Source organism: Chrysemys picta, chromosome 9 (genome assembly GCF_011386835.1).
Source record: "Chrysemys picta bellii isolate R12L10 chromosome 9, ASM1138683v2, whole genome shotgun sequence".
Classification (NCBI taxonomy): Eukaryota; Metazoa; Chordata; order Testudines; family Emydidae; genus Chrysemys; species Chrysemys picta.
The window spans coordinates 59,374,227-59,393,540 of NC_088799.1; the positions used below are offsets into that span (position 1 = coordinate 59,374,227).

The following is a 19,314-nucleotide window of genomic DNA, read 5'->3' on the forward strand; positions in this document are numbered from 1 at the left end:
GCTATTATCAGCAGGAGGAAAAAAAAACTTTTGTAGTGATAATTATCAAGATGGCCCATTTCAGACAGTTGACAAAAAGGTGTGAGGATACTTAACATGGGGAAATAGAGAGATATGAGTATCTCTTTACCCATCCTCCCCCCTGCTCTCTCATGGTGGAGGCGGTGAATGAAAAAGAGAGGCAAGGTCAGCAGGCCCCCGCACCCAAATCAAGGGAGGCTAAATGGCTTGATTTGTTTGGAAGGAAAATTTATTCCACAAGGGGTCTCTTCCAAACAAATCAAGCCATTTAGCCTCCCTTGATTTGGGTGCGGGGGGGACAAATGGGGGAGCTCCTTACATTTTTAGGATCGAGGACCATGAGTTGTAGTTGTATCTACTCAGGACTGCGAGTTGGTTTGTGATCCAGTCTGAGTCACGAGTGGAGTTGGGGGCCATCGCTGAAGAGGATAAAGCTGTTGCCCGGACTTCCCTCCAAGGCTCCCTTGATGCCGCGGACTCTGCGGCACGTACACTGGTGTCCAGGATTGCAATGAGGCGCAATGCTTGACTCCAGTCCTCTGGTCTTCCCTCGGAGGTCCAGCAGACCCTACAGGACCTTCCCTTTGATGCCCAGGGCCTATAGGCCGAGCAAACGAATTCCAGACTGCATAGCTAAAGGACTCCCGGAACACAATAAAGTCCCTCGGCATGCACATTCCGATGACCCAAAGGAAGCCCTTTAAACCACAGGCCACCCAGCAGCGGTCTTTTCCCCCTAGGCCCAGACAGGACTTCTCTCGTAGAAGTAGATACAATTGACGCAAGCCGTTGCTTCCTCCATCTGGGCAGGGCCAGGGGCAATCCAAACCCCCTTCAGGCCCTAAGCGCCCCTTTTGAAGGTGTGCACAAGGATGGATTACCAGTCCACAACCCGGTTGCCTCCCCTCCTTTCCTGAACCATCTATCCTGCTTCTACCATGCATGGTCCCTTATTATGTCAGACCGATGGGTGCTCCGCATGGTAGAGGCGGGATATTCTATCCAATTCTGCTCTTCCCCACCCTCCCATCCCCCTTGCCCATTCCTATTCAGGGACCCCTCTCCAGGGACCCCTCTCACGAACAACTTCTTGTCCAGGAGGTCCAGGCTCTCTTCGCCCTAGGAGCAGGAGAAGGTCCCTCAAAGGCACTCAAAGGCAAGGGTTTCTACTCCCAATACTTCCTCGTCCCCAAAGCGAATGGGGGTCTTAGGCCCATTCTGGATCTTCTGGAATTCAACAAGTTCATAGTCAGCTTGAAGTTCTGCAGGATATTCCTAAGCACAATCATCCCTTCCCTAGACCCGGGAGACTGATACGCCGCCCTCGATATGAAGGATGCTTATTTTCACATATCTATCACCCCAGCTCACAGACGGTTCCTCCGCTTCGTGTGAACAAGGTGCATTACGAGTTCACAGCCCTCCCATTTGGGCTTTGCACAGCACCTTGCGTCTTCACCAAGTGCATGGCGGTTGTAGCAGCCTTTCTCTGCCGCCACCACGTGCATGTTTCCCCTTATCTGGATGACTGGCTCCTCTGGGGCCGCTCCCATCAGCAGGTGGAATCACAGTTGCAGTTAGTCAGAGGCCTGGTCTACACTAGGCGTTTATGTCGAAGTTAGCGCCGTTACATCGAATTAACCCTGCACCCGTCCACACCGCGAAGCTATTTAGTTCGACATAGAGGTCTCTTTAATTCGACTTCTGTACTCCTCTCCGACGAGGGGAGTAGCGCTAAATTCGACATGGCCATGTCGAATTAGGCTAGGTGTGGATGGAAATCGACGGTAATAGCTCCGGGAGCTATCCCACAGTGCACCACTCTGTTGACGCTCTGGACAGCAGTCCGAGCTTGGATGCTCTGACCAGCCACACAGGAAAAGCCCCGGGAAAATTTGAATTTGAATTCCTTTTCCTGTCTGGGCAGTTTGAATCTCATTTCCTGTCTGGACATCGTGGCGAGCTCAGCAGCACTGGCAACGATGCAGAGCTCTCCAGCAGTGATGGCCGTGCAATCTCAGAATAGAAAGAGGGCCCCAGCATGGACTGATCGGGAAGTCTTGGATCTGATCGCTGTGTGGGGCGATGAGTCCGTGCTTTCCGAGCTGCGCTCAAAGAAACGGAATGCAAAGATCTACGAGAAGATCTCTAAAGACATGTCAGAGAGAGGATACAGCCGGGATGCAACGCAGTGCCGCGTGAAAATCAAGGAGCTGAGACAAGGCTACCAGAAGACCAAAGAGGCAAATGGACGCTCCGGATCCCATCCCCAGACATCCCGTTTCTACGAGGCACTGCATTCCATCCTAGGTGCGGCCGCCACCACTACCCCACCACTGACCGTGGACTCTGAGGATGGGATATTGTCCACGGCCGGTTCCTCGGACATGTTAGCGGATGGGGAAGATGAGGAAGGAGATGAGGAGGATGAGGCAGTCGACAGCGCTTACAACGCTGATTTCCCCGACAGCCAGGATCTCTTCATCACCCTAACAGAGATCCCCTACCAACCGTCCCCAGCCGTTAACCCGGACACAGAATCTGGGGAAGGATCAGCCAGTAAGTGTTTTAAACATCTAAACATTTATTTTTAACAGAACAGGAATATTAAGAATAACAAAAATGGGTTTCTCATGATTAGTTTGCCCTAGGCGCTTAACGTTTCAGTCCTGGGCAGTGCAACTATTGAAAAAAAATCTAACAATGTCCAGTGTAGCATGATTGTCCTGCCCAAGCCGCTCTATTGTTTAGTCACTGCCAGTGCAGCTAGAGTAAAATGCGGTCTATATGTCCGGGGATAGAGCAGAAATCCTCCTGGGACATCTCGATGAAGCTCTCCTGGAGGTAATTGGAAAGCCGTTGCATCAGGTTCCTGGGGAGAGCGGCCTTATTGGGTCCTCCGTAGTATGACACGTTGCCGCGCCACGAGACAATCAAGTACTCGGGGATCATTGCTCTGCACAGCAGGGCGGCATATGGCCCAGGTCTTTGGAGGCTTTCCTGAAGCATTCTTTCTTTCTCGCTCTCTGAGATCCTCATGAGGGTGATGTCGCTCATGGTGACCTGCTTTGAATTAGGTAGGGGAATGTTAGTGTTGGGACTGCTTGCCCGTTCCTTTACAGAACTGTAACCGCTGGTTTGCGGCCACGCGGTGGAGGCGGGAGAGGGGCAGCCTACAGGGATCGTTCCCGGGGACAGCCGCGAGGGGGTGGGACAGGGGCAGAGTTCCTGCTTGCCGGATTGCTGGCAGCAGGGACTGACATTGCTTTCAATGTGAAATGAGGCCAGTGCTAATATTAAAGTTTTAAGCTGCCACAAGTCTACGGCTTACCATGTCTGCCTGCTACAGAAATTCCGGTGTCCTGCCCTGCTTCTCAAATCTGCTGTGCAAGACCCCAGGCACTGAATGCGAAGGCCGAGAATTCGACCTTGTGCTGAGTGCGCATGTGATAGGTCCTGTGCATGGTCTTGTTCATAGAGAAAGACTATGTTCTTTGTTCACAACTACATTTATCTTTCTGAGGAATTCACTCCCTTTTTCCCATTCCCACAGCCACATCTGCGACTGTCTCACAACCTAGCCTGGCATCACACTCCCAGAGGCTAGCGCAGATTAGGCGTAGGAAGAAGAGGACACGGGAGGACATGTTCTCGGAGCTTATGGCCTGCTCCCGAGCCCAGGAAGCACATCAGACCCAGTGGCGGGAGAACTTGTCCCAAATGCACCAAGCAAACATGGATCGGGAGGAGAGGTGGTGGCAGGAAGACCAGCAGGCGACTCAAACGCTGCTTGGACTACTGAGGGAGCAAACGGACACGCTCCGGCGCCTTGTGGATGTTCTGCAGGAACGGAGGCAGGAGGACAGAGCCCCGCTGCAGTCTATCTCTAACCGCCCTCCCCCGCCACCAAGTCCCATACCCCCCTCACCGAAAGTGCAAAGAAGGAGGGGCGGCAGAGTCCATGCTAACTCTCACTCCACCCCTGCAGAGAGCTCTAGTAGTAGAAGGCTCTCATTCCCCAAAATTTGACAAGTTCTTTCCTTCCCGCCTCACACAAGCCCCCGTCCAAGTTTCACCTCCCAGTTCCATGTGTAGTTGATAATAAAAAATACGTTTCTGTTAATTACTGTTTCCATCATGTTCTTTTGGAGGAGGGGGGGAAGGGGGTTGGTAATTGGACAGGACGGTCACCTTTGGCAGGGTACATAGGCGGGGGCAGGTCCAGCAGCAGGGCACTTACACAGTGCAGTGACTAGTTACCCTGGTCAGTCTGGGAGGTGGTTTTCATGTTCTGTGGTGGGGGGTGGGTTGCTCTGTGACTTTGTGGCGGGGGAGGGCAGTTACAGATCTTAAGCGGCGGTCCTTATCCTGGATCACAGAGCCACGCAGCAAGGGATCTGTAACCGTCTTCCCCCTGCCACAAAGTCACATCGCCCCCCCATACACACAGTCCAGATCAGGAGGGGTGACAGGCTTCTTTGAAACAACCAGTCCACCACTGTGGAGCCTGTCAATCCTGGAGTTTAGAAGCTTCATTTGCGTCAGTACACTACACCCGCTCCCCACCACAGTCTACGTCCCAGTTTTAAAACATTCCCGCGAACACAGTAATAAAGACAATGGTGTTCATTAACAAAGTAGAAGTGATTTTATTTCTAAACGTGTGTTGGAAGGGGGTGAAGGGGGTATGTAACTGGAGAGGATAGTCAACATTAACTGGGTAAAGAAATGGGGGCAGGTTCAGCTTCTCTGTACACTGACTTAAAAGTCACAGGTTACCCTGCTCACTCAGGAACCTAGCTTTCAAAGCCTCCCGGATGCACAGCGCGTCCCGCTGGTCTCTTCTAATCGCCCGGCTGTCTGGCTGGGCATAATCAGAAGCCAGGCTATTTGCCTCAACCTCCCACCCCGCCATAAAGGTCTCCCCCTTGCTCTCACAGAGATTGTGGAGCACACAGCAAGCTGCTATAACAATGGGGATATTGGTTTCGCTGAAATCACAGCGAGTCAGTAAGCTTCTCCATCTCCCCTTGAGATGGCCAAAAGCACACTCCACCACCATTCTGCACTTGCTCAGCCGGTAGTTGAAGAGTTCTTTTTCACTGTCCAGGGCACCAGTATAGGGCTTCATGAGCCAGGGCATTAGCAGGTAGGCTGGGTCCCCGAGGATGACTATAGGCATCTCCACATCCCCAACAGTTATTTTGTGGTCCGGGAAGTAAATACCTTGCTGCAGCCGTCTAAACAGACCAGAGTTCCTGAAAACACGAGCATCATGAACCTTGCCCGGTCATCCGATGTAGATGTTCGTAAAACGTCCCCTGTGGTCCACCAGTGCTTGCAGCACCATGGAAAAGTAGCCCTTTCTGTTAATGTACTGGCTGGCCTGGTGGTCCGGTGCCAGGATAGGAATGTGAGTTCCATCTATGGCCCCACCGCAGTTTGGGAATCCCATCGCTGCGAAGCCATCTATGATCGCCTCCACGTTTCCCAGGGTCACTACCTTTGACAGCAGTACATCAACGATTGCCTTGGCTACTTGCATCACAACAACCCCCACGGTAGATTTGCCCACGCCAAAGTGGTTCGCGACTGACCGGTAGCTGTCTGGCGTTGCAAGCTTCCAGAGGGCTATGGCCACTCGCTTCTGGACAGTCAGGGCTGCTCACATCCGGGTGTCATTGCGCTTCAGGGCAGGGGACAGCAACTCACAAAGTTCAAGGAAAGTTCCCTTCCGCATGCGAAAGTTTCGCAGCCACTGGGATTCATCCCAGACCTGCAGCACTATGCGGTCCCACCACTCAGTGCTTGTTTCCCGGGCCCAGAATCGCCGTTCCACGGCATCAACATGACCCATTGCCACCGTGATGTCCTCGGCGCTGGGTCCCGTGCTTTCTGACAGGTCTGTGCTACTCTCAGACTTCAGGCCCTCACCGCGGTGCCGTAGCCTCCTCGCCTGACTTATCTGCATCTGCCTCAGGGAAAGGCGGATGATAAGCTGCGAGGCGTTGAGAATGGCCACAACTGCAGCGATGCTCGCAGCATGCTCCATGCTCGCAGTGCTGTGGCGTCCGCGCTGTCACTGACTAGAAAAGTGCGCGAACTGATTTCCCGCCGGCGCTTTCAGGGAGGGAGGGCGGGAGTGATGGACGGATGACGACAGTTACCCAAAAGCACCCTCGACACATTTTTTTTTACCCAGAAGGCATTGGCGGCTCCACCCAGAATTCCAATGGGCAGCGGGGACTGCGGGAACTGTGGGATAGCTGCCCACAGTGCACCGCTTCCAATGTCAACGCTTTCCCCGTTACTGTGGACTCACAAAGTCGAATTACTGTCCTTAGTGTGGACACACACGTTCGACTTTGCAATATCGATTCCAAAAATTCGATTTAAGTAAAATCGAACTACTCTCGTAGTGTAGACATACCCAGAGACACACTTGACCAATTAGGTATCATACTCAATGTAAGCAAATCAGTGCACACCCCAACTCAAAGGATAGAGTTAATTGGAGCTGTTCTGGATGCTACTCAAGCGGGAGCATTTCTGCCAGAGACGCGTCACCTGGCCCTCTCGCAGATAATCAGCAACCTTTGCAGCTTCCCTACCACCATGGTGAGGCAGTGTCTCAGGCTGTTAGGCCATATGGCATCCTGCACTTACGTGGTTCAACACGCCAGGTTATGACTCAGGCCCTTGCAAGCGTGGCTCACGTCTGTGTATCGCCCAGGCCGCGCCAGTTTGGACACAGTGCTGACCATCCCTCAGCACACCCTCGATTCTCTATGATGGTGGCTGAATCCCCACGTGGTAGGCGCCAGGGTTCCTTTTTGCCCACCCCAACCCACTTTGACCTTAGTCACAGACGAGTCCGCGTTGGGCTGGGGAGCGCATCTGGGAAGCCTGACAACTCAGGGCCTATGGCAAGTATAGGAACTGGCTCTACATATCAATGTCAAAGAACTCAGGGCGATCCGCCTCGCCTGCCAAGCTTTTCTGGCTCGCTTGCAGGGCACTGCATAGCAGTATTGATGGACAAAACCACGTCTATGTTTTATATAAACAAGCAAGGCAGAGCTCGCTCATCTCCTCTCTGCCAGGATGCCTGCCTACTTTGGGAATTTTGCCTAGCTCACTCCAATCTTCTTCAGGCTTCATACCTGCCGGGTGTGTGATGGGTTGGATCACAGAAACCCCCTTGGGAACTGCCAACTGATGTGCCAAGACTACTTCTGCCCCTGCTTTCTCTGACAGCTTGGGACTCCAGCACCCTGTCTTGTTGAGTCAGACATGCCAGTCTGCTCCAACACAGACCCAGGGTCTGAACCACATGCCCCAAAGCGGCAGACTTAGCTGAAAACAACTTAAGAAGTGTTCCTGTCTTTAACACTCAGATGCCCAACTCCCAATGGGGTCCAAACCCCAAATAAATCCGTTTTACTCATAAATTGTTCGCCCTCTATAACACTGATAGAGAGATATGCATAGCTGTTTGCCCACCCCCCGCCAGGTATTAATACATACTCTGGGTTAATTAATAAGTAAAAAGTGATTTTATTAAATACAGAAAGTAGGATTTAAGTGGTTTCAAGTAGTAACAGACAGAACAAAGTGAATTACCAAGCAAAATAAAATAAAACACACAAGTCTGAGTCTAATACAGTTAGAAAACTGAATACAGATAAAAACCTCACCCTTAGAGGAATTCCAGTAAACTTCCTTTTACAAACTAGTGTCCTTCTAGTCTGGATCCAGCAATCACTCACACCCCCTGTAGTTACTGTCCTTTGTTCCAGTCTCTTTCAGGTATCCTTGGGGGTGGAGAGGCTATCTCTTTAGTCAGCTGACGACCAAATGGAGGGGTCTCCCAGGGGTTTAAGTAGACTTTCTCTTGAGGGTGGAGACCCCCTTCTCTCTCCTATGCAAAGTCCAGCTCTGGTGCACTCTGCCGCCGAGAAAAAGGAATTGAAGGAGTGGCAGAACAGCAATAAGAGGGAACGAAAGGAGAACATGGCACACCAGAAAGAAGCCATGGAATGGCTCTTAACACTTATGGAGCGCCAAGCAGACATGCTCCAGGCGATACTAGTTCTTCAAACTGAGCAGCACCGCGCCCGCCCTCCCCTGCAGCCTCTGTCGCAAAACTCTTTCCCATGCGCCCCCCCCACCGCCAACACACTCTTATCAACCTCCTGACTCCACTCTCTACCCGCAGCATTCCACTCCTCCCTCCTCACCAGGGCCGTCCCTAGCTATTCTAGGGCCCTACGCAGCCCCCCCTCCCATGGGTGTGTGTGTGTGGCCCCAGGCCTCTGCGGGGCGGGGGCTGGCTTGGGGGCAGGGGGGAACCATCCCACCAACACTCACCGGCAGTGCGGCTGGGGCCGGGTCTTTGCACTTCCCACCGCCGGTGAACGCAGGCCTGACCCTGCTGCAGTTCTCAGGGGAGTGGGGGTGGGGCTGGGGCCGAGTGGGGGCAGGGCTGGGGCAGAGCAAGGGTGGGGGTGGAGCAGGGGCGGGAAGCGGTGGGGCCGGGGCAGAGTGGGGCAGGAGCCATGGGGAAGGGGTGGAGTGGGGGCGGGGCGGGGCTGGGGCAGAGCAGGGGCAGGAAGAGGCAGGGCTGGGGCGGAACAGGGGCAGGGGCTGGAGCAGCACAGAGCTGCACAGGGCACTGGGAAATTTGATGCCCCAAATTTCATGGTGCCCTATGCAGCTGCGTACTTTGCATATGGGTAAGGACGGCCCTGCTCCTCACAGTCCAGCAGTGTGGACTCCCAGTACCCACTGCACTCAACACCCATCTATCTGCAGTTTGGCTCTGCTGAAGTACAACACCCGTTGCATCGTACTCCAAAGGAGAAGGTTGGGTATGATCCCTAGACATACACAAATCTGTAGCCATCCCTGGACCCCTCCTCCTCTTGAGACCTTACATTCCCCCATCCCCCTCCCTGCTCATGAATTTTTTCGTTTGACTCTCTCCTCTGGTTGTTGTCTTTCAATAAAAGAATTGTGCTTGTTTGGAAGCAATCTTTATTCTATTAAGTGAAAGCAAAAAGAGCACTGCAAAGCAACATATAATTATGTTAAGGCCCCTTCTTGCATCATGTGCACCAATCACCTCCTAGCATTACAAGCACTGCAATCACGAGCAGAGCAACAAATATTACTGGCTTTCAGCTTCAAATTGCTGCCTCAAAGCATCCCTGATCCTTATGGCCCCACGCTGTGCCCCTCTAATAGCCCTGGTCTCCGGCTGTTCAAACTCAGCCTCCAGGCGCTCAGCCTCTGCGGTCCAGCCCTGAGTGAAGCTTTCACCCTTCCCTTCACAAATATTATGGAGTGTACAGCACATGGCTATAAGCATAGGAATATTGCCATCGGCCATGTCCAGCTTCCTATATAGGCATCTCCAGCAGGCTTTTAAACGGCTGAATGCACACTCCAGTCATTCTGCACTGACTCAGCCTGTTGTTGAACCGCTCCTTACTGCTGTCAAGTTGCCCTGTGTATGGCTTCATGAGCCAGAGCATTAAGGGGTAAGCAGGGTCTCCCAGGATCACAATGGGCATTTCGATTTCCCCTATGGTGATCTTCTGGTCTAGGAAGAAAGTCCCTGCTTGCAACTTCTTGAACAGGCCGGTGATCCGAAAGATGTGTGCGTCATGCACCTTTCCGGACCGGCCTGCGTTAATATCTGTGAAATGCCCACGGTGATCCACAAGCACCTGGCGAACCATCGAGAAATACCCCTTGCGATTAATATACTCGGTGGCTAGGTGGTCTGATGCCAGAATTGGAATGTGCGTGCCATCCATTGGCCCTCCGCAGTTAGGGAACCCCATTTGTGCAAAGCCATCTACAATCTCACGCACGTTGCCCAGAGTCACAGTCTTTCGGAGCAGGATGCGATTAATGGCTCTGCACACTTGCATTAACACGACTCCAACGGACGATTTTCCCATTCCAAACTGGTTAGCGACCGATCAGTAGTGTGAAAGTTACTAGTGACCACACACCCCCACACCCCACCCCACCCCGTTAACAGAGTAGCCTTTATGTCAACCAGTGGCCATTAGGGGGAAGCAGACACTTCAAGTACACAGTAGCCTGAACTTTTCAACTGTCTTCCCTTCAAGGCCTTAAGGTAGTTGGAGCTGGTCCCAAGCCGGTTTTCACTGACCAGATAGCAAAAGCACAGGTCTGACAACCACCAGTCAAGTGTTAACACTGCAAGGACCTTTGTCTGAATGTGTATAAAGGATCTGTAAAATGTGTGTAAGACAGAGTTTTTGTACTAAGGTGCAAAGTTCTCCTTTCTTCTGCAGAATAAAGCAACTCTTCCTTATCCCTGTCTGGCTGTTATTGGCTCTCAGCTAGGTGGACCCGATATTTCGGTAACAGTTTCTGGCACCCCAGATGGGACCCTCCTAGCTCGGACATTGGACGCCGGACGGCTGCGGCGAACTGGGAACGGCGCCAACGGGGTGTTTCGCCCCTTTTCTCTGCTTCACCGCGGCCCCCGGGGTTTGTGCTCCGATAAGGTGAGTCCTAATAGGATAAAAAGACACTATCTGGTTCTGGTCTGGTTAACCGGTTAATGAATTTCTGTCTTATACATTTGGGCGTTAGGTGTGTGGACGGAACTGAGCCTCTCATTCGTAATTCCTCAGAGTGGAAGCCATCGCGTGCGATGAAGCTCTGAGGTCGAATTGGGATCCTTCTGTCCCGTCCCCTGTAGTGGTCAGTATTAGTAGAAATTCCTGTAATAGAATCCTATTAGGCCATAATTCCCTCTGTTCTCTGTGTAATTCTCTGTTAGAGTGTCAGCAGGCAGATGAGTGAGTCTCTGGTAAAACCCTCTGAGGATAGCCCTTTAGATTATATGTTAAGTAAATGGTCTTTACCCGGTGTTTAAAAAGAAATAGTTACACCTTGTGTAGAAATTGATGTGGCTAGTGTTGTGAAAATTGAATTGTGAAGAGGATGTGCATTTTCCCCAAAACATGTGCAGTGTATATTGTAGCAGAAGTAAAAGAAATGCAAACCTACCAATATAGGTTGTGTTGTCTTTTTCAGATCACTGGGTGTTTGAAAGCAGGAGTTAGAAGTAAAAGGCAATCAAAAGTCTAAGAAAGTTAATTGTGACCCTTTTTTTTTTAAGTAAAAATGTTTAAGTTGTGGATAGCTTTGGATCTAGAAGCAAGCCAGAAAGCATCTGTATTAATGCAATTTTCTAACTAATAAAGTAGAAGCCACTGAAACCTGGGCAGCTATGTCCATAAGTTTTTCACCCCCCCTCCCTTATAAGGACTCGAGCGAAATGCGCCAACAATCCCCTAGTAGTCAGGCAAACGGGGTTTCACTCCTTTGTTCGTGCGCTCATTCCTAAGTTAAAAGTAGCTGAGCTAAAAAAAGCAGTAGTAAATATTTCTGCAAAATTAAAAAAAATAGCCAAAGCATCCATAGACGCTTTGCAGAAGTTGAAACAGAAAATTAATAAAGTGGCAGAAATAGCTTTGCAAAATAGACGTGTGTTAAATGCTATAAATGCAGAATTAAAGAAAGCTTGTGCTCGCATCGAAAAAAAATGTTGTTTCTATGTTAATCATTCTGGCTTAATTGAGCAAGATTTACAAGCCATTAAGAATGCTGCTGTTGTTTTCCATGCTGTATCTCTTGATCACACTTTTAGTTTTGAGGACCTCCTCCCAGACCTTGGGTCATAGTTTACGGGGCTCTTTCGAACAATTGTTAAATAAATTCTTTTCTTTCTTTTCTTTCTATGTGTTATTTGGACAATAATACAATGTGCCAAATGCCTGTGTAATGCTATGATCAAAAGCTCTGCTGTCCATAAGAAAACCCAATATCTGTCCCTCCAGCTTAATCGCAAATTGCGTAATGGGCCTGACAATTTTTGAATTTGTCAGGCCCGAAGGGGGGACTGTGAAAGTTACTAGTGGCCCCCCCTGCCCCCCTTAACAGAGTAGCCTTTATGTCAACCAGTGGCCATTAGGGGGAAGCAGACACTTCAAGTACACAGTAGCCTGAACTTTTCAACTGTCTTCCCTTCAAGGCCTTAAAGTAGTTGGAGCTGGTCCCAAGCCGGTTTTCACTGACCAGATAGCAAAAGCACGGGTCTGACAACCACCAATCAAGTGTTAACACTGCAAGGACCTTTGTCTGAATGTGTATAAAGAAACTGTAAAATGTGTGTAAGACAGAGGTTTTGTACTAAGGTGCAAAGCTCTCCTTTCTTCTGCAGAATAAAGCAACTCTTCCTTATCCCTGTCTGGCTGTTATTGGCTCTTAGCTAGGTGGACCCGATATTTCGGTAACAGTAGCAGTCTGGAGTAGGCAGCTTCCACAGTGCAATTGCCATGCGCTTCTCCAGCCACAGGGCAGTTCTCATTCTCATGTTCTTGCGCCGCAGAGCTGGTGCAAGCTCATCACACAGTCCCATGAATGTGGCTTTCCTTATGCGAAAGTTCTGCAGCCACTGCTCGTTATTCCAGACCTGCATCATGATGTGATCCCACCACTCAGTGCTTGTTTCCCCGAATCCAAAAGTGGCGTTCCACTGTGGTCAGCGCCTCCATGAATGCCACAAGCACTCTCATGTCATAGCTACTGCGTGTGGCGAGATCAATGTCGCACTCCTCTTGCCTTTGTAGTTTAAGGAATAACTCCACTGCCACTCGTGACATGTTGGTCAGTGCAAACAGCGTTCTGTCAACAGCTCGGGATCCATTTCTGCAGCCAGAAAGAGGCAGGGCAGGGCACGCAGTACACAAACCCTTGAAAGATGGTGCCAAATGCGGACAGAAACACAGGGATTGCTGGGATGGGAAGCAATACATCACTGGCCATTGGGACAGGACCCAGGATGCCCTGCAACCCCTTCCGCCTTCCCACAAGTCTTAGGGGCAAAAGAGAAAGAGGTGCTCTGTGAGATAGCTAGCCAGAGTGCACCGCTCCAAATAGCGTTGCAAGTGTAAACGCAGGCGCAGGCAGCTGTCAGTGTGAACACACAACAGCGGTTTTCCTTCGGCGGTCTCTGAGCAGCGCTGTAACTGCCGGCGCTGTAACTTTCCCAGTGTAGACATGCCCTCAGTTATGACCCTTGAGGAAAGGGAGGTGGGAAAACAAGTCAAACCTCAGAATAAGAGGGAGTAGAAAAAATTTTGTGTGTGTGTGTATGCACAGTGCTGAGATCTGAAGACAGGTACAAAAGGGGTCTGCCCATATGCACGACACTCCTACCTCTTTAATTCACCGAAACCCCATAGATATAATTAAATTAAAGCCTATGCAAAGATTTCAAGATGATATTGAACACACTGGCCTCAGAGACAAATTGCCTAAATAAAAGGCATGGTACAATGTGATATTTATAAGCATCCACTTGTAATAGATGTGATGATAATGTTATTGTTTAATATTAAACAGTGGGATAAATTTAATGTTAATAAGTAACCTGTAACAATGTATAATGTATATGATTTTTTGGGGAAAAAAACCTTTAAGCCTGCTAGAAATGGTAATTGGAAACACACCTCATATTAAAAAACAGCTATTACCAGTGAATAAACTTATAGCTTAGCATAGCAGAGAATCTATTACAAATTTGATCTGCTGTATGGAAAGGGAAACTGAGGTACACCACCTCATGAATGTAATGACTGAACAGTGGGATAATTCACTTTAAACCCTTAAAATGTAGAAGCCATTGAAACCTGAAACAAAAACACAGGAAAGTACGGGGGTAATTCTTCTGTTTTGCCTGCAATCAGCAATGATATTTGTAAAAGAAAGGAGTATTTTAAGCAATAATCTGCCCCTCCCCCCAAGGAGGTAGGAAAATATTATTTTTGTCTTTCAGAACTTCAGGAAAAGCTGGTGCCAACTGAAGAGCAACCCAGAATACCACGGATCTACTGTCGCGACGAAGATTGTCTTTTGTGTTTTATGTTTTGTGTTGTTTGTCTTGTCTTGTTGCTAGCATTGTTGTATATTGTGTTTTTTAAAAAAAGATACTGCATTAGACTAAAAGGATTCATAAACATTTAAACTGTATTTACAAATACAATGTTGCAGAAGGGTGGAGGTCAAGGAACGCCAGTCTGTTAACAGGGAAACATCCACAGGTAGTAAAGGCACATTTAAAGGCAAAATATGCATGGGGCACAAGGTTTATCTGGTGGTGGGGATGGAAGGATGGACATAAAAACTTTGAAGCACAAAGTGAAATTACCAAGGGAAAGAAGGGTATGTGAAAACATTGGTTACTGAAAAAAAATCAGTAATCATTGGCAAGTCTTAATCAACTTCCAGCATGTAAACCCAGCTGAATGCACCTGGGTGTGGTATAAAATTGGATATAAGAAAAGGAAGGCCATTGCAACACCTTCCCTGATTACTATAAGGCAGCCAGGAAGGGTGAGTAGCCTAAAGAAAAGGCTCCCAAGGAGTGTATTGAAAACTGCTTTGGGTAAAACTGGATTAGGAATTGGACGAATGGACACTTCTAAGGGTATGTCTACACTACGAAATTAGGTCGAATTTATAGAAGCTGGTTTTACAGAAATCGTTTTTATACAGTCGATTGTGTGTGTCCCCACATAAAATGCTCTAAGTGCATTAAGTCGGTGGCCCACGTCCACAGTACCGAGGCTAGCGTCAACTTCCGGAGCGTTGCACTGTGGGTAGCTATCCCACAGTTCCCGCAGTCTCCGCCACCCATGGAATTCTGGGTTGAGATCCCAATGCCTGATGAGGCAAAAACAGTGTCACGGGGGATTCTGGGTACATGTCGTCAGGCCCCCCCCCCCATGAGAGCAATGGCAGACAATTGTTTCGCGCCTTTTTTCCTGGGTTACCTGTGCAGACGACATACCACGGCAAGCATGGAGTCCGCTCAGCTCAGCTCAGCTCACCATCACCATATGTCATCTGGGTGCCGGCAGACATGGTACTGCATTGCTACACAGCAGCAGCTCCTAGTCTTTTGGCAGCAGATGCTGTATTACGACTGGTATCCATCATCGTCATACTCCTCAGTGAGTTCGGTCAGAGGCGCCTGAGCAGACATGTTTTGTCTCCTGGAGACTCAGTCCTGCCGGTAGTCCCATTGCACCGTCTTGACGATGATGGCTAGCAGTCGTAATGCACCATTTTCTGCCAAGCACCCAGAAGATGCCGATGGCTATCAGTCATGCTGCACCAGCCTAAGATGTAAAAGATAGATGGACCAGATTTGTTCTGTATTCATTTGCTTCCCCCTCCCTCTGTGAAATCAATGGTGTGCTAAACCCAGGGTTTTGAGTTCAATCTTTGGGGGGACCATTCTGTGTGACAGTTGTTTGTTTCTCCCTGATGCACAGCCACCTTTGTTGATTTTAATTCCCTGTAAGCCATGTCGTCACTCGCCCTTCCCTCCCTCCATTAGACAATAGTTTTGCGCCTTTTTTCAGCCCAGATGCCATAGCACTGGGATCATGGAGCCTGCTCAGATCACCGCGGCAATTATGAGCACTATGAACACCACGTGCATTGTCCTGGAGTATATGCAGAGCCAGAACATGCCAAAGCAAAAACAGGCGAGGAGATGATTGCAGCGCGGCGACGAGAGTGAGGAAGAAATTGACATGGACATAGACCTCTCCCAAAGTACGGGTCCCAGCAATGTGCAAATCATAGTGTTACTGGGGCAGGTACATGCCATGGAACGCCGATTCTGGGCCCGGGAAACAAGCACAGACTGGTGGGACCACATCGTGTTGCAGGTGTGGGACGATTCCCAGTGGCTGTGAAACTTTTGCATGTGTAAGGGCACTTTCATGAAACTTTGTGACGTGCTGTCCCCTGCCCTGAAGCACCAGAATACCAGGATGAGAGCAGCCCTCACAGTTGAGAAGCGAGTGACGATAGCCCTGTGGAAGCTTGCAACGCCAGACAGCTACCGGTCAGTCGGGAATCAATTTGGAGCGGGCAAATCTACTGTGGGGGCTGCTGTGATCCAAGTAGCCAACGCAATCAAAGTCCTGCTGATATCAAGGGTAGTGACTCTGGGAAATGTGCAGGTCATAGTGGATGGTTTTGCTGCAATGGGATTCCCTAACTGTGTGGGGCGATAGACGGAACCCATATCCCTATCTTGGCACCGGAGCACCAAGCCACCGAGTACATAAACTGAAAAGGGTACTTTTCAATGCTGCTGCAAGCCCTGGTGGATCACAAGGGACGTTGCACTAACATCAACGTGGGATGGCCGCGTCTTCAGGAACTCTGGTCTGTTTCAAAAGCTGGAGGAAGGGACTTTCTTCCCGGATCAGAAAATAACCGTTGGGGATGATGAAATGCCTATAGTTATCCTTGGGGACCCAGCCTACCCCTTAATGCCATGGCTCAGTCAGGACCTGTTCAACTATAGGCTGAGCAAGTGCAGAATGGTGGTAGAATGTGCATTTGGACGTTTAAAAGCGCGCTGACACAGTTTACTGACTTGGATAGACCTCAGCGAAACCAATATCCCCATTGTTATTGCTGCTTGCTGTGCACTCCACAATATCTGTGAGAGTAAGGGGGAGACATTTATGGCAGTGTGGGAGGTTGAGGCAAATCGCCTAGCCGCTGATTACGCGCAGCCAGAGACCAGGGCAATTAGAAGAGTACAGCAGGGCGTGGTGCACATCAGAGAAGCTTTGAAAACCAGTTTTGTGACTGGCCAGGCTATGGTGTGAAAGTTCTGTTTGTTTCTCCTTGATCACCCCCCCCCCGGTTCACTCTACTTCCCTGTCAGCTAACCACCCTCCCCGCTTTGAGCACCGCTTGCGGAGGCAATAAAGTCATTGTTACTTCACATTCATGCATTCTTTATTAATTCATCACACAACTAGGGAGATAACTGCCAAGGTAGCCTGGGAGGGGTGGGGGAGGAGTGAAGGACAAGGACACACTGCACTTTAAAACTTTAAAACTTTAACTCTTATTGAAGGCCAGCCTTCTCATGCTTGGACAATCATCTGGGGTGGAGTGGCTGGGTGACCGGAGTACCCCTCACCGTGTTCTTGGGCGTCTGGGTGAGGAGGCTATGGAACTTGGGGAGGAGGGGAGGAGGTTACTCACCCTGTGCAGTAACTGACGTTCTTCAAGATGAGTGTTCCTGTGGGTGCTCCACTCTAGGTGTTGGTGCGTCCCTGCGCCTTCACTCGGAGATTTTTCGTAGCAGTACTCGTACTGGCCACGCATGCGCAGAGGCTGCCCCCCCCCCCACAGTGAGTCTAGGATAATAGTGCGCATGCATGGCTAATCTCCTCAGTTCCTTCTCTACAACGGAGGCTACCCCAACTCCGAAGTAGAGGGGAGGAGGGTGGGTAGTGGAGCACCCACAGGGACACTCATCTCGAAGAACGTCAGTTACTGCACAGGGTGAGTAACCTCCTCTTCTTCAAGAGAGATGTCCCTGTGGGTGCTCCACTCTAGGTGACTTAAAAGCCGTGTATCTTAAGGAGGTAGGGACTTCGGATCTGATAGGAACGCCGTTGATAGTACAGCCCTGCCCAATCGTATATCAGATAGAGGGCCTTGAGTAAGGGCATAGTGTTTAACAAATGTGTGCTCAGAGGACCAAGTAGCTGCTTTACAGATATCAGCCAGGGGAACTTTGCGTAAGAATGCTACAGAGGCAGCCATAGATCTAGTGGAGTGTGTTCTGATGCCGTCTGGAGGTGTAACTTTCTTCATCTGATAGCACAACCGGATGCACTGAGAAATCCAGGAAAAAGGTTGGTAAGTGAATCGGCTCATTAATGTGGAATGAGGAGTGTACCTTAGGAAGAAAATTGGGGGGTAACCTGAGGGTAACCTTGTCTTTAAAAAATATCGTATATGGTGGGTCTGCCATAAGAGCTGCTATTTCTCCTGCCCACCTGGCGGAGGTAATTGCCACTAAAAATGCTGTTTTCATCGAAAGGTGTAAAAGGAAACACGTGGCTAGGGGTTCAAATGGTTGTTGGGTTAGGCAAGAGAGAACTAGATGAAGGTCCCACGGGGTAGTGGGTGGTTTTATGTCTGGGTATAGGGTTTGGAGTCCCTTGAGGAAGCACTTGGTGATAGGATGAGCAAATACAGAAGTATCATCAATTTTGTCATGAAAAGTTGTAATAGCAGCTAAATGGACCCTGATGGAACTGGAAGAAAGGCCGGATTGCTTAAGGTCCAATAGGTAGTCAAGTATGAGCGGAAGAGATGCTGACGTGGGACTAAGTTGTTTAGTTGAACACCAGTGTGTGAATCGTTTCCACTTACATAGATAGGTGGTGCGAGTAGATTGTGTTCTGCTATGTAGGAGCACTCTTTGAACTTGTTCAGAACAATCTAGTTTGTTTTGGGAGAACCATGTAGGAACCATGCTTTGAGGTGGAGCATGGATAAGTTGGTGTGGAGAAAACGGCCGTGTTGTTGTGATAGGAGGTTCGGAATGAGAGGCAAGGGGATTGGTGGTCGAATCGACATTTTGGTGAGAAACGGAAACCAGGGCTGTCTGGGCCATGATGGGGCAATTAGGATCACCTAGGCTCCATCTGTTCGTATTTTTATCAGGACCCTGTTCAGAACCGGTATCGGGGGAAACGCATACAGTAAGTTTTGGTGCCATGGGATCATGAATGTTTGTCTAGCCCTGCTCTGGAGCAAAAATTGGGACATTTCTTGTTTTTTGCAGTTGCAAAGAGGTCTATTGCTGGGTAGCCCCAAATGCGGAATATGTTGTGAATGGTGTGCTCGTTTAATTCCCATTCGTGATCCCACGGGAAATGTCTGCTTCGTTCGTCCGCTGTGGTATTCATCACTCCGGGAAGATAGGCCGCTGATGTTGTTCGCAATGCACCAGTTCCAGAGTTTCATAGCCTCTGTGCACAGAGACTGGGATCGAGCTCCCCCCTGCCTGTTCACGTAGAACATGCATGCAATATTGTCTGTCATTATGCGTACATGTTGGTTCTTGATCAGTGGCAGGAATTGACGGCACGCATTGCGAATGGCTCGAAGTTCTAGGACATTTATATGGAGAGAGGTCTCGGTTGAAGACCAAAGCCCCTGGGCTGTGTGGTGAGACATGTGTGCACCCCATCCTGTCAGAGATGCATCGGTCGTCAGTATGAGGGATGGAGCCTGCTGAAGAAAGGGGACTCCAGAGCAGAGGTTGAAGTGAATTGTCCATCACTGTAGAGAATCTTTGACTCGGACAGGTATGGAGAGAGTCTTGTTTAGAGGGTGCACATTCGG

General features: G+C 49.7%; 1 protein-coding gene across 1 annotated transcript; it reads left to right on the forward strand.

Annotated features, from left to right (window-relative positions):
* Positions 1-272: 272 nt before the first annotated feature.
* Positions 273-4,144, forward strand: LOC135973367 (myb/SANT-like DNA-binding domain-containing protein 1). Its single transcript, XM_065556322.1, has 2 exons — positions 273-2,580; positions 3,575-4,144. The coding sequence occupies exons 1-2, from the start codon at positions 2,004-2,006 to the stop codon at positions 4,048-4,050; spliced, it is 1,053 nt and encodes a 350-aa protein (XP_065412394.1). The 5' UTR covers positions 273-2,003; the 3' UTR covers positions 4,051-4,144.
* The last annotated feature ends 15,170 nt before the right edge of the window (positions 4,145-19,314 follow it).